Source organism: Typopeltis vanoorti, chromosome 2 (genome assembly GCF_054136105.1).
Source record: "Typopeltis vanoorti isolate ZY-2024b chromosome 2, IOZ_Tvanoo_1.0, whole genome shotgun sequence".
Classification (NCBI taxonomy): Eukaryota; Metazoa; Arthropoda; class Arachnida; order Uropygi; family Thelyphonidae; genus Typopeltis; species Typopeltis vanoorti.
Window position 1 is genome coordinate 84,380,938 of NC_143550.1, and position 16,258 is coordinate 84,397,195.

A 16,258-nucleotide genomic window follows, 5' to 3' on the forward strand; every position below is an offset into this window, starting at 1 on the left:
ACCATCCATATCACAAAAGACAATGGCAAGAACCTTCCCTGCTGACCTTTGGGTTCAGAACTTATTTGGAGAACCTTTGTGTCTCCACTCCATTGATTGTTGTTTGGTCCCTGTGTCATAGTGATGAAGTCATGCTTCATCAACAGTTACAATTCTTCTTCTTCTTAATCCTCCTCTTTTATCTTTATGGTGTTGAGGTTTGTTTTTTCTTGCAACCACAACCTGAGGATCAGGTGGTTAGCCCTATGCCTCCCCAGTGACTGTAGATGCATGTGTTCACAAGGTTCATTTGCCTATTCTGGGGGGACGAAAAACTCGAGTTTCCATGGGGGGGAAAACCCTACCTCCATATGAGACCGGGCTAACTTACCTTTCGTCGAAAGGACCAGATAAAGGTTCCTCACGTCACTGACAGGAATCAAATCTCAGGTCTTTCTGAACAAAGGGCTTTGTATATAACAACTGAGCCTACAGAGGCTCTAATAGTCACAATACAAGCCAAAAAATTGCACCTGATTTCTCAAAATTACTCAAAATCCCTTCAGATGACAGTAGACGTTCTCTCTTGGTTGGCATTCAAACATTTGGGGACCCACTTCACTGAGAGCTTCTGTATTTCTAAATGTTGGTGGATAATGACCCGATCTCTTTCCCTGGATATTCACAAAGTTTGGTGAATCTCAGCTGCAGACTTTTCTTGCAGCACAAAAAAATTTGATGGAGGTTTGGGAAGGCCCAAACCTCCATGTCTTCATATGTCAAAATTGAGGCAGATGAACAGGTGGTGCTCAGCATATCGAAAAATATCAATGTGAATACAGAAGTATGAGTGGATGGCATGTCAGCAAGTTTAGTATGTGAATGTGCAAGAGAACTGTCATTGCCTCTGATGAAGTTGTTCAATCTAAGTCTCACCTCTGGTAAGGTTCCAAGGAAATGGAAAGAGGGTAAGATTCTATTACATTAAGAGAGCTCCAAGACAGAAGCAGAAAATTACAGACCGATCGGTATCTTAGGAGTGGTGGTTAAAGTACTGGAAAAGTTGGATAAAGATAAAATCCAAAATGGGTGGTTAGGAATACAATACTCTACAGTGGGCAGCATGGTTAGAAAGGGTAGGTCCTGTGTTAGTAATTTATTCACATTTTACAATAAAGGCACAGCAGAAATGGATACACCATGACACTGCTGTACTTTGCAAAGGTATTCGACAGAATACCATGGAAAAACTATTACAAAAGTTGGAGCAAATGGGAATGGATACAAAACTGGTAGTATAGAAAAAAAAAAAAGGGGGGGGGGAGCCTGACAGACACCAGAGAGTAGTATATGGTGGAGTGGAGTCTAGGAGTCTACGAGAATGAAGTATTTCAGGGTTCTATATTAGGGGCACTGTTCTTTAGTTTGCATATCACTGATATGATATACGGAGAGATTTAGGAGGGAGAATATTCAGTTGTTTGCTGATGATGCAAAACTGGAAACAGCAACAGTTGCAAAATTGTCATTTTATTTGCAATTTAATTGCATTAACTTTTATTTTAAATTAAATAATTTTATTTGTATTAAATTGACAACAGTCATTGTCAAATAACTGTTGTAAATTTAATACAAATACAAATTTTTATTCCACCTACTGCTGTCCTGCGGAACAGATTTCCTGATGAAGGTTTCCCAATAACTACAACATCTAACTCTTCAAGAAAAATGTCAATAAACTTCTTAATTCACACCTATACTCCATACAACTGATGTGTTCTTCTACCTCTTGTGTATTGGCTCAATTAAATAAAAATGACCTAAAAAAGCATTCCACTGACAAGAGAAATTATTAATTTTGACACTTTCCTGTTTGCCTCCTTGATCTCTTATATTCTGGATTACTTTTCTCTCTAGGTATCCACACCAGAAGATTAGCCAACATCAGCTTGGAAGGCACATCAGGAATTTGATGATGACAAACATTATTATGACAGTCTGGTGGATCTGCCTTGGACACCATCCACAGAATCAAATGGAGTAAAAACCACTCTGCTCTATCACAAGTTCAAATGCGAGGGACATTTTTTTAAACTTTTATTTAAATCTGTACCTTCCTTTAAAAACCAACCTAATTTAAATAAATGTGGTTGGATTAAACTTCCTAAAATATGGGAAACAGTAATTCTTAGGCATTTTGATTTACAACTCAGGCTGCTCACACTAGTGCTCTTCCTAGCTAGGACTCCAGACTTTGTTCTACTAAGTTTCTTATTTTTTCTAAGTTTTTTTAATTTTTTTTTATGGTACTGTGTGAATTTTGTTATTGTGTGTGTGTGGTACTGTATGATAGGAATTATTTGAATAATGAATCTCCAGTGATGAGTCTTCTGACACCATGGAGATATAATATGATGGTTGTTTGAAAAGTTTGGTAAAAAATAAGTTGAACACATTTTTTAGGAAAAAAATCACCTTTATTTCTCAACATAGTCTCCATCGAGGTCTACACATTTGGTCTAGAAGTGTTTCCAATTTTTTCATTCCATCTAAAAAGTAGGATTTTTCAAATTGTGCAAAACAGTCATTAACAGCCTTGATGACATCCTCGTTCTAAGAAACTTTTTACCCACTAAGTCAAATTTTAAAGTTTGGGAACAAGAAGAAGTTTGGGGGCAAGTCTGGAGAATACGGTGGATGTGGAACCAATTCGAACCTAATTCGTGCAATTTTGCCATTATGACAGCCGATGTATGGGATAGTGAATTGTCTTGATGAAAGAGCACTTTTTTTGTGACCTAATCTTGGCTGGTTTTCTTCAGTTCTTCTTTTAAACAGTCCAACAATGACACATAATAAACCCTTGTTATTGTCTTACCCTTTTCCAAATAGTCTATCATGATAATACCTTGGGAATCCCAAAAAATGGTGGCCATCACCTTTCCAGGTGACAAAAAGGTCTTCACTTTTTTCGGTGCTCTTTCACCGGGAACTGTCCACTCTTTTGACTGCTGCTTGGACTCAGGTGTATAGTGGCAGATCCACATTTCATCTATAGTCATGAATCGACACAACAAAATCACGTGAATTGCAATCAGCAAACATTGCACCGAAATGTCTTTTCGCATGTGTTTTTGATGGCAATTTTTCGCGAAGGAGCTCATTTCATCCTCGATGGATTAACAACCACATTTAAACATATTTATCCAAAAATAAAGATCTTTAATGCTGGTGCAGAGTTCCCATGAACTGCAAGTAACTCGGCTTTGATCTGCATGGTCGTTCACTTCTTCAAATAAAAGTGTTTATCATTGCATGAAACTCGTTTTACTCCATTTTTATGAAAAATGCGAACATGGCCATTTTAAATGTTTGCCACACAAGAACTACGTATCGCATGTGGCTAAAATTTTGCCAGGGGTCATGAAAATGATGATATGTGCAGACACTTGCATCAATAAACAAATTGTGTCGCTGTCTATTGGAAATTTACCACGCTTTTCAAACAACCCTCGTAATAACATATCTGTGACAGAGCTAAAACACTGGTTAGCATTAAATGGCTGTTTAATTCTTTCCTTTTCTGGTTTTAATTCCAATAAAAATCCAACATAATAATCCCTGTAGGTTGACTTAAATAGACTGGCTATCTATGCAGGACAATGAATATTAGTTTAATGTCTATGAGGTTTAAGAGTATTGGTTATACATTTCAGACAGAGGATATGGGTAGCAGAGTATGATATTAATGGGAATTTGCTGTAGGTAACATTAAAATAAGAGACTTAAGGATTATAGGGTATAGAGAGTTAAACTTCAAGTTTAGGGACTGCAATGGCTAAGGATGTGGTTATGAAAATGTGAAGTGAAGTTTCTTTCAAAGGGGTGTGGTGAACACGTGGTTTGGGCTACCATTAGAGTTGCGAGTGTGTTTTCAGTAAAAGTGTTGAAGAAGAGATATCAGTGTATCTAGATACAGGGTGTTCGGGATAAATTTGACAGTTTCGTAAGGAAAAAGAAAATCTTCTTTGTATCTATTAAATTTAATGAATTGACAAAAAAACATTACAGGCAGAGTTAATTACAATACTATCAACAAGATTTACTCAAAATAACCACCATTAGCATCGATCACAGCTTCAATTCTGCTTCGGAACCTCGAACAAGCTGATGCTACAGTCTCCCTGGGAAGGGCCGCAAAAACTGTTTTAATTTTATCCATTAACTGGGCTTTTGTATTACTGGAAGTGCGATTGGTGTCTTTTTCAACTGCGCCCCATACAAAATAATCCATGGGGTTAAGGTCTGGGGAGTTTGGAGGCCAAACATTTGGACTGGTGAAGTCGTAGAAATTTTCAGACAACCATTTTTGACTTTTCCCAGAGGTGTGGCAAGGGGCCGAATCCTGCTGCCATACATACGGCCTACCATTGGCTACCCTTGTTATCCTGGGCTTGACTACAGTTAGCAACTCCACGAACAAAGCCCGAATTCCAATGCCAGGGTTCTTCAACACCTGTTCCTGCAGATTTGCGAGGAATTCTGCTGTACGAACGCAATCAGATCGTCTGCTAGGGATCTTTCTTCTTGCTACATCCTCGTAGTCACCATTGCAAGTCTCTAGTTCATGCCTGATTGTTTTTACTGTATTCAGGGAGCATTGGGCAGCAGTCGTAATATCCTTATTTTGATGGCGGGCACGAATCATCATGATACAAGTTATTCTCTTCCATGATTCAGGTGGGTTCCAGCTATCCATCCTTTCTGACATCTTGTATATGAATGAAGAAGGGTCCAAACTTTTAAATGAAGAGAAGTGTGTGTTAATACATGTAACTTACGGAAAAATATAATTAATTATAAATATGTCAAATTTATCCCGAACACCCTGTATAGGTGAGTCTTCAGGAACACACTCTATCTCTCTCTCTTTCTTTGTTACAAGATTGTTGAACAATCAAGTCAAAGTTCCTTTAGATATTCCTTTAATGCATACTAGATACCACATTGTATCTAGTCCTACAGCTTTATTAACACTGAATGTTCCCCAACTTCCAGTTTATTGTATCTTATCCCTTCCCCTAACAACATAATTACATTATTTGCTAATATTCTCCTTCCCGTGCAACATTAAAAACACTGACAACTGAAACAATGATCAAATATTTACGCTATGACATTATTTTCTGCATCACCATAGTACAATCTAGAAACTTTTTTTTTCTATATTTACTCTTCCTTATTTTGGCTGCAAAACTTACAAATTCTTTTGGATTGTTGTTTTGGATATAATATAAATATCAAATACGAGGGTGGTCTGAAAAGTTCTCGTCATCGGTTAAAGATGGGCACACTATTGGCAAGATTTTTTTTTTCTAAGTTGGTACATCTGTAATAAGCATCCATATCATCATCATCAAATTCCTGCCATGTACCCTCAAGGGGTGTACAGGATATGATAGTACTACATGAAAAAAATTACATCATTATTAATTTCCTATCTACAATTATCCTCCAAATCAGTCTGTTACTTGTCAACACTCCAACATTATCAGATCTTATATTTCTATCGTCTAAAGCACTTTGTACCGTATCAATCCACCTATATCTTGGTCTTCCTCTGGGTCGTTTTGCTGCCAACCTAGCAGAGAACACTTGTTTTGCTAATCTTTCTTAGCCCATTCTGTTTAAGTGACCATACCACCTGAGATTAGCTCTGCTAATGCATCCCTGGATGCTGACAATGTCAAGTTGTTTCCTAATATCCTCGTTTTTAATATGATACTGCCATTGATGCCATCTGTTCACGCCTATAATCTTTCTCAGGACTCTCATATCTTTGGTCTCTAGTCTTTGGTCAAGTGTTTTACTTCTGACCCAGCTCTGAGATCCATAAGTTAAAACTGGTTTGAACACTGTCTTGTATACAGCTAATTTAGTGTTCCGACTAATTTCTCTCTTATTCCATATGAATTTATTCAATTGACTTCCTACTATACCAACTTTATTGATTCTGTTGTCTATTTCCATACTTAATTTACCATCTTCACTAAAAATCGTGCTTAAGTAGGTGAAATGTTTTACTTTTTCCACAGGTTCTCCGTTCACAATGCAGTTAACATTTTCAACAATTCTGCCTATTTTCACTGTCTTTGTCATTTTACTGCTGACCTTCATACCATATCTATTACAACAATTACTCAATTTAGGCAAGGAATCTTGCAGACTTGTAGCGGATTTATTTAGAAGTATAACATCATCCGCATAAAGCAAAGAGCTGACATTAACATCTCCAATTTTTATACCATGTTTAATACCACTTTCCTTCATAATGTGATCCATATAGATAATAAATAACAGAGGGGATAATGTACATCCTTGTCTCACACCAGATTTAACATTAAACCATCTTCCTGTACTTCCTTCATTTCTAACTGCTGACTTGCAACTCAAATAAAGACTAATTATTGCTAGATATAATGCCCCACTGACACCATATAACTGTAGAACAGCCTCCATTATCATATTGAACAGCCTCCATTATCATATGCCTTTTCCAGATCTAAAAAACTCAAATAGAGATCTTTGTTATATTCCCATGATTTCTCCACTATTTGTCGTAAAGTGAAGTTCTGATCTTGACAGCCTCTATTTGGCCTGAATCCAGCTTGTTTCACCAAGCTTTTCTTCTACAATTCTTCTCAACCGTTTCTCAAGTATACTTGCATATATCTTAGCAGTAACACTCTTTAGAGAAATACCTCTGTAATTCTCACATTCAGTTTTATTTCCCATTTTATATACGGCTACTATGAGAGCTCTACTCCAATCATTGGGAATTCGTCCCTCTGTCCAGGCTTTCTGAACTATGCAGTGCAGCCATTGCAAGACTTTTATACCATCATACTTCAGCATTTCTGGTCGAATATCATCTACTCCTGCTGCCTTTCCACATTTTAAGCCTTTGATAGTTTTTTCCTAATGCTAGTTTCTAATGTTTCCAAACTATATTTTGAGTCTGTTATAATCTCTTATCAAGAAGGTGGCAAAATATTCAGGAGGTTGTTGAAGAAGCTTGGAAATGGAGGAAAAAGTGTTGTAAAAGGAGTTAGAGATGATAAAGGTGACATGAAAATGGGAAAAAAAGTTATCCTTGAAGTATGGAGTAATTACTTTGAAAAACTGCCAAATGAAACAAGCAGTGATAGCACAGTGGTAAAAAACACTCAACAGGCGTACAGTCAGAAATACATATCCATACTTGAAGTAGAAAAAGCCATCAAAGGGCTTAAAATGTGGAAAGGCAGCAGGAGTAGATGATATTCAACTAGAAATGCTGAAGTATGGTTGTATAAAAGTCTTACAGTGGCTGCACTGCATAGTTCAAAAGGCTTGGACAGAGGGACAAATTCCTGATGATTGAAATAGAGCCCTCGTAGCACCCATATATAAAAAGGGAAATAAAACAATGTGAAAATTACTGAGGTATTTCCCTACCGAGTGTTCCTGTTAGATTTACAAGTATACTTGAGAAATGGTTGAGAACAATTGTGGAAGAAAAGCGTGGTGAAGAACAAGCTGGATTCAGGCCAAATAGAGGCTGTCAGGATCAGATCTGCATTTTACGACAAACAGTTGAGAAATCATGGGAATATAACAAAGATCTATATTTAAGTTTTGTCGATCTACAAAAGGCATATGACAATACTTAGTCTTTATTTGAGTTGTAAGTCAACAGTTAGAATTCAAGGAAGTACAGATAGGTGGTTTAATGTTAAATCTGGTGTCAGACAAGGATGTACATTATCCCCTCTGTTATTCATTATCTATATGGATCACATTATGAAGGAAAGTGGTATTAAACATGATATCAAAATTGAAGATCTTTGCATCATGCAGATGACGTTATACTTATCAATAAATCCACTATGAGTCTGCAAGATTCCTTGACTAAATTGAGTAACTGTTGTAATAGATATGGTATGAAGGTCAGAAATAAAAAGACAAAGACAATGAAAATAGGTGGATCATTGAAAATGTCAACTGTGTTGTGAACGGAGAACCTGTGGAACAAGTAAAACATTTCACCTACTTAGGCATGATTTTCAGTGAAGATAGTAAATTAAATATGGAAATAGACAACAGAATCAATAAAGCTGGTATGGTCGGAAGTAATGTGAATAATTTCATATGGAATAAGAAAGAAATTAGTCGGAACACTAAATTAGCTGTATACAAGACAGTGTTCAAACCAGTTTTAACTTATGGATATGAGAGCTGGATCAGAAGTAAAATACTTGACCAAAGACTAGAGACTGCAGATATGAGAATCCTGAGAAAGATTAGAGGCGTGACTAGAATGCATCAATGGCAATATCATATTAAAAATGAGGATATTAGGAAAGAAGTTGACATTGTCAGCATCCAGGAATGCGTTAGCAGAGCTAATCTCAAGTGATATGGTCATTTAAACAGAATGGCGAGGAAAGATTAGCAAAACAAGTGCTCTCTGCCAGGTTGACAGGAAAATGACCCAGAGGAAGACCAAGATATAGGTGGATTGATATAGTAAAAAGTGTCTGAGAAGATAGAAATATAAGATCTGATAATACTGGAGTCTTGACAAGTAACGGACTGATCTGGAGGAAAATTATAGATAGGAAGTTAGTAATGATGTAATTTTTTCATGTAGTACTGTCATATCCTCTACACCCCTTGAGGGTACATGGCAGGAATGTGATGATGATGACCGATAATCTCTTGCTTTGTTGTAGTTCCACATATCCCCTCTTTTCACTGAAGTATTTGTCTGACTCATACAAGGGTTGTTTAAAAAGTTGGGTAAATTTCCAATAGAGTGACACAATTCGTTCACTCACACCAGTGTCGTTCAAACCAGTTTTAACTTATGGATCTTAGAGCTTGATCAGAAGTAAAATACTTGACCAAAGACTAGAGACCGCAGATATGAGAATGCTGAGAAAGATTAGAGGCATGAACAGATGGCATCAATGGCAATATCATATTAAAAATGAGGATATTAGGAAAGAAACGGTGCTAAATTATCAGCAAGTATCATCCTTTAAATGACCTCTGCCAAAATTTTAGCCACGTGCGATTCATAATTCTCGTTTGGCAAACATTTAAAATGACCGTGTTAGCATTTTTCATAAAAATGAAGAAAAACAAGTTTCATGCAGTGATAAAATACCTTAGATGCAGTTTCATGGGAACTCTACACAGCATTAAAGATGATTTATTTTTGGATAAATGAGTTTAATTGTGATCGTAAGTCTATCGAAGATGAAGCACGCTCTGGATGCCTGACTGAGGTCATTATGAAGGAAACGATTGACAAAATCCATAGTATCTTTATGGAAGAACACTGAGTGAAAGTGCGTGAGAGTGTAGGCATCTCAGCTGATAGGATGTATAATATCCTACACAAAAAAATTGCACACGAAAAAGCTGTGTGGAAGAAATGGGTACCGCAATTGTCGATCAAAAACGCATGCGAAAAGACATTTCAATGCAGTGTTTGGCGATGTTTAATTGCAATTCGCAGGATTTTTTGCACCGATTTGTGAATGAATGCAGATGAAACTTGGATCCACCGCTAGCAAGCAGCAGTCAAAACAGCGGACAATTCTCAGCGAAAGAGCATCGAAACAAGTGAAGACTGTTTTGTCAGCTGGGAAAGTGATGGCCACTGTCTTTTTGGATTCTCAAGGAATTATGATAGACTATTCGGAAAAGGGTAAGACAATAACAGGAGTCTATTATGTGTCATTGTTGGACTGTGTAAAAGAAGAACTGAAGGAAAAAATGGCCAAGATTGGTGCACAAAAAAGTGCTTGTTCATCAAAACAATGCACCATCCCACACATCAGCCATCGCAATGGCAAAATTACACGAATTGAGGTTCGAATTGGTTCCACATCCACTCAATTCTCCAGACTTGGTCCCCTGTGACTTCTTATTCCCCAAGTTAAAAATTTGGCTTGGTGGGAAAAAATTTTCTTTGAACAAGGATGTCATCAAGGCTGTCAATGACTATTTTGCACAATTTGACAAATCCTACCTTTTTTTCAGATTGGATGAAAAAATTGGAAAGTCGCTGGACTAAATGTGTAGACCTCGATGGAGACTATGTCGAGAAATAAATTTGATGGTTTTCAATTTTCAAAAAAATGTGTTTAACTTATTTTTTTACCAAAATTTTCAAACAACCCTCAAAATCATCTATTACATGTTCAGCAATAGCCCCAAAGAAACTCAACAGCTATATTTATATGATTTTTCCAATCAATACACAATTTAAACTTGTACATTGATGACAATGATGTCTTTGTAATGTAACCTTATCCATCTGGCCATCTTATTATCTTCATTGATATTCCAGACCCCCCTCCAGGAACAGCCAATCATATAGTGTTAAAGGGATCAAAATCCTATGCTGTTATATAGCCAGTAAGTGAAACTCAAGATCGAGAACTACGATCTATGAGTTTCAATGCCGAAAAACTATCGGCGAAGGCAATTCGAAGCAAAGGTGGAGCAAGCTCCCTCACTATTCTTGATATTCTCTCATAATGATCTCCTAGGAGCTGTGTTTTGCATTATGAGAGAATACCAAGAATAGTGAGGGAGCTTGCTCCACCTTTGCTTCGAATTGCCTTCGCCGATAGTTTTTCGGCATTGAAACTCATAGATCGTAGTTCTCGATCTTGAGTTTCACTTACTGGCTATATAACAACATAGGATTTTTATCCGTTTAATATCAATTAAGTTGCCAGAAAACTAGCCATTTGGCTTTTCATTTTAATTACAATCATATGGTGTATCATTTCATAGCATAAATGCTTCACCGCCATTGTCAATTTTTCTCCTTGATCACCTCCATATTCTATTTTCATGAACTGATCCACCTCTGTCGGCCAAATCTGACTTATGCTTACAATCTCAGGTCCAAATGGCTATCAATGTGTCAATAACTGCTTTTCTTTTCTCTTAATCATTCTGGCATTTGTAAATAAAAATAAACTATCTCCAACTTATATGATGAACAAATATTATTGTCTTTATCCAGTTAATCATTAGCTTTACTTGAACCATGCAACTCTCCCCATTTCTTCCAATATTTTTCATTTTTTATCCTTTTCCTAATTTAAGGAAATTAATTAATTCTCCTGTAGTAATCTCTCTCTATCAACTCATCTTACACTCTCTTCCATAAGATTCTGACCACTGACACTGACCATTTACAGACTTCTCTTACCCTGAGTAAGCACAGATCTGATTGAAATTCTCACACTTGAAAACAGTAAAAATCATATAATCTGCTTCTACAATATAACATTTGGTAGTAAGGGAGAAAGTTTTTAATTTCCATGAGTATATCATGGATTAGAAAAGGCTCTTTGATTGAAAAGGCCTACGCTTGATTCTTGTCAGAATGAGATGAATCTTGATATGTTATTATTATTATTTTTTTTTAAATAGAAGGTGAGTTAGCTGATCTCATACAGAAGTAGCAGAGTTTCTTCTCCCAGAAACTTTGAATTTTCATCCTGTATACATACAAATCGGCCTTGAGAACATGCAATTTACTGATAAAAAATACTAGTGGTGGTGGCAGCAGGCCGTAGATGGCATTGTGTGTTAATGAGGGTGGTAGTGGTGTTATGTGTAGTTAGTGGATTAAGTGGTAGATGGAAAGTTGTAGAGCAGAATGCTCTCCCTTGCTGAGTCCTTGGACTCCTTGAAGGTGTCACATAATAAGAATATCTATCTCTGTTAACCAGGTTCCCCATTTGTAATAATGTTTGGACAACTTAGTATTATCATATACTAACATGCTGAAAGTCAAAATTAAAAATATTAATAATAACTTTTTTTTTTAGTTATAACTTTTTAAGATTTTGTTGTAAATAACTACATAAAGCTATCTGAAGCTACATGAAGAAGAATGGAAAGGAATTAAAAATCTTGAGGAACACTTACAATAGACAGCTAATATTCAAGTGATAATCATTATAGAAGAAGACATGAAAGTGAAGAAAGGAAAGGAAAAAAATAAACACCGACTAATAAAAAAAGGTTACTGTGCAAACTTACCTTCAGTTCTAATGAGGCTTTCTCAGCATTAAGTTGTTTCACCTTTTGATTAAATGTAACTTCTTTCTGTAAGTGTATTAAAACTGGTTAAAATTCAACTAGATTACAATCTTTACATAACAGACAGTTGCTCATTCTTGCACAGAAAAACTCTGAAGCATGACTTTATAGGATATTTACCTTTTGTAGTTCTTCTTCCAAATAGGATGACTTTAATTTTTCCTCTGTTATATTTCCTCTCAAGTTATTTATTTCACTCAGGGAAATTGCAAGAGATTCACCCTAAAAGAATATTTTCAGACTAATTTAATGAAAAAAAAAGTTAATCATAAAAACACCTTAAAAAGGGAAACTTTGTAAAACCATTATTTGGAAGAGTATAATATGGTATTTACTTACAAGGAAATAATAAAGCAAATACCTCAATTACAAATGAGTTGAATTCAAAAAGCTTGTTTCTACTTTGTTCAAAACTAAATTTCTCATAGGCACAATGATATAAATTATGGTTAGATCCCTAAGCCAAGGTAGCACAAAAGCAAAAAGGTCTAATTAAACTAAATGGATTCTCTTAAAAATCAAAATTAAATAACTAGGATAAGATCTTCAAATAGCCTATAAGGAAGATGTAGAACTGATGATGGTACTGACACAACAATAGATTTTCATATTCCTACAGTTTACCTTGTTGGTAGGAATCCACTTATATACTGAACGAATGAATGAATGAAAATGGGATGTGAGGCATCTGAGAATATTAGCCAACCAAACTGCATTTTGTGCTGACTGAAACTACACATGATGGTACAACATCATCAAATATCATGATGGCTCAGGGACAATGCTTAGTAGGGCCTAATGGGAGGCTAATCTTAAGGCATCTGCAACAGTTGCAGATGCCTTAAGAAAATATAGAGAAAAAAGTAGGAGGGCTAAACTATGCAAAAAAGTTCTTAAACAAAAGTCTTAAGAAGACTTTGATAAGAATATAAAAGATAATATAATAATACCCAATTATATAATAATACTCTATACCCAATTATAAGAATATAATTGGGTACAGAAACAATGGCATTTATATGTTTTATACTAATGCCAGGAGTATCCGGAATAAGGGAGAGGAATTGGTGGTGCAAATAGCATCAGCCTGGCCAAAAATTATTGGGATCACTGAGACATGGTTGACAGAAGGGGATATAATAACAGGAATAGAAGTCGCTGGGTATAGCATTCTTTGTCAGGATAGGAGGGGGAAAGCGTGGTGGTTGGGTACTGCTTATGATAAGTGATGACTATTCCTCTAAGAGTGGAGGCTTTGGAAGGAAGTGAGACAAATGATTTTGAGAGCATATGGTGTGAAGTAGAGGTAGGCAAGACAGGATATTTAGTGGGGTGTTGCTACAATAGGGAACACAGAGGATGGGGACCAGGAGATGTTTAGACAGCTAAGTTTGGCAAGTGCAAGAAGAATGATTGTTATGGGTGATTTTAACCACAGTAGTATAAATTGGAGAGAGGAAGATGCATGTAGCAATAGGGGAATGGAATTTCTAGAATTCTTGAGGGACAAATGTCTTAGGCAACATGTAACAGAGGGAACAATAGGTTCAAGAGTTTTGGATTTGGTTATAGCATCAGAAGAGTTGATAATAACTGAGATGACATCTCTCCCACCAGTTGGAGAGAGTGACCATATGGTTTTGACTTGGAAAATGAATAGACATGCAGGAGTATCAAAGAGACGGGAACTTATGTGGAATTATAAAGCAGGTGATTATAATAGTCTTAGACGTCAACTTGGGGAAGTTTCATGGAAGGAGGAATTGGAAGGGCGGGATATCATTAGTGCGTGGGAAATTGTGAAAGAATATTTGTTAGCAGCAATGGTAAGTTGTATACGAGTGAAGAAGAGGACACAATTTGGAGTAAAGGGGATGACAAACAATATTAAAAAGGAATTGCATGTGAAAAAGAGCCTATGGAAGAGATATAAGGAGACAGGTGAAGAGAGGATGCATGAAGAATATAAGACACAGGCCAGAAGAGTGACTAGTGTGGTATGGAAAGGGAAACTGGAATATGAGAGGGTTGGCCCTAAGGTCCAAAGAAAATCCTAGGGAATTTTTTAGCTATGTGGCCAGTAGGATGAGAAATGACTGTGGAAGAATGACATTGTGGGATAAAAATGGGATAGAGTGACTGATGCAGATGACATAGTGGAATTGTTCAATGAACACTTTATTGGAGTATTTCATCCTAGAGGAGTAAATTTTAATACTAGAGGGATATGGCAGGTTCGAGGTTTAGAGGTACAGGAGGAGAGTGTGTTTCAGATACTGAGTACTCTGGATGTCAGTAAAGCTTTGGGACTGGATGGTATTTCACCACGAGTTTTGAGAGAATGTGCCAGGGAACTGATAGTGCCTTTAACCTGGCTTTTCAATGAAAGTCTGGCTTCGGCAAAGATGCCCAGGGAATGGAAGGAAGGTAAGATAGTGCCATTGCATAAGGGTGGTAACAGACTGGAAGTGCCTAATTATAGGCCAGTCCGTGTATCATCAGTAGTTGTTAAGATCTTGGAGAAAATAGTGAGGGACCGTATACAACATCGGGCAGATGAGGGTATTGTTATCTGTGAGAGTCAACATGGATTTGTGAAAGGGCCCTCTTGTTTTAGCAATATGCTAGCCTTTTATAATAAAGTTACAAGAACATTAGATGAGGGAAAGGCATATACTGCAATTTTCTTAGACTTAGCAAAGGCATTTGACAGGGTGCCACATGATAAGCTGATATTTAAGTTGCTGCACATGGGTCTGGATGTCAGGTTGGTCAACTGGATTCATGCTTGGCCATCCGATAGGTATCAGAGAGCTGTGTATGGTGGGGCAGTTTCAAGGAGGCAGAAAGTTAGAAGTGGGGTCCCACAGGGCTCAGTACTGGGACCTATATTGTTTAACCTTTATATCAATAACATTGTCAGTGGATTGTAGCGGGATATTCAGTTGTTTGCAGATGATGTGAAGCTGGGAAAGGTTATTAGTAATAGTGCAGATGTGGTAGCCTTGCAAAGAGGATTTGAATAAACTAGACAGATGGGCAAATGAATGGGGGAAGGGGTTAATGCAGCAAAATGTAAGGTCTTGAGGTTTGGGAAACATCGATGGGATGCAGCATACTCTATGGGAGGAGTTATGCTGGAGGAAGTAGAGGAGACAAGAGATCTGGGGTTGATGGTTGATAGAAACCTGAAGTTTAGGGGACATATTGCAAAGGTGGTGAAGGTAACACAGAGGATTGCTGCAATTATGAGAAGGACACTGACCTGCAGAGATAAGAGGGTTATCATTCTTCCGTTGTATAAGTCTCTGATCAGACCACACTTGGGCTATTGTTCTCAGATTTGGTCTCCAGGATTTGAAGGGGATAAATTAACTGTGGAAAGGATACAAAGACGGATGACAAAGATGGTTTCAGGACTGTACAAGGATAGTTATGAGGATCGGCTGAGGGAATGTGGACTGCAGAGTTTGGTGGATAGAAGAAGGAGAGGTGATATGATTGAGACTTTTAAACTGTTGAGAGGTGGTTACAGGGTTGACACTGGGGAGTTCTTTCGCTTAGTTGAACAGCGGGAAGGAGTGATGAGAAGAGGCCATCCCTGGAAGTTACGAAAGGAAACTGTGAGCAAGAGGGTGAGGAGTGGTTTCTTTGCGTGGAGGGTGGTTGAACCGTTAAATGCATTGCCTGATTGAGTGGTGAGAGCGAGAACGGTCAATGAGTTTAAGGAGTGGTATGACAGACTTTGTGTTTCTTAGGGGGGGGGGGGATCTCCCCTCGATGAGTCTTAACAGACTTTATGTTCTTAGGAAGGACCTCCCACGATGAGTCTTTTGACTCCATGGAGGCCTGAATAATAATAATAATAATAATAATAATAATAATAAACATCAGGAAAGTGGCAAAATGCTCTGGAGGCTAATATTCTTCCTCCATTTCTAAAAAGCTTATATAGTTGGAGAAAAGAGTAAAATGAATCAGACAACAAATGTGACATGAAAACTTAAACTGAAGATATTTTGGATATCAGGAATGATTACTTTGAAAGACTTAAATGAAAAAAGTGTCAGAACAGTAGCAGAAAATATTCAAGAGGAATGTA

The 16,258-nt window shown here is 37.1% G+C and overlaps 1 protein-coding gene across 1 annotated transcript in view; it reads right to left on the reverse strand.

Moving 5' to 3' along the window:
- The window catches only part of LOC150109219 (uncharacterized), a 672,102-nt gene that overhangs the window by 318,669 nt on the left and 337,175 nt on the right, over positions 1-16,258 (reverse strand). Inside the window, exons 21-22 of the mRNA XM_090401856.1 lie at positions 12,277-12,378; positions 12,097-12,162 (exon numbers count right to left, since the gene is read on the reverse strand). Coding sequence (XP_090257982.1) covers positions 12,097-12,162; positions 12,277-12,378 — 168 coding nt within the window. The remainder of the gene's footprint in view (positions 1-12,096; positions 12,163-12,276; positions 12,379-16,258) is intronic.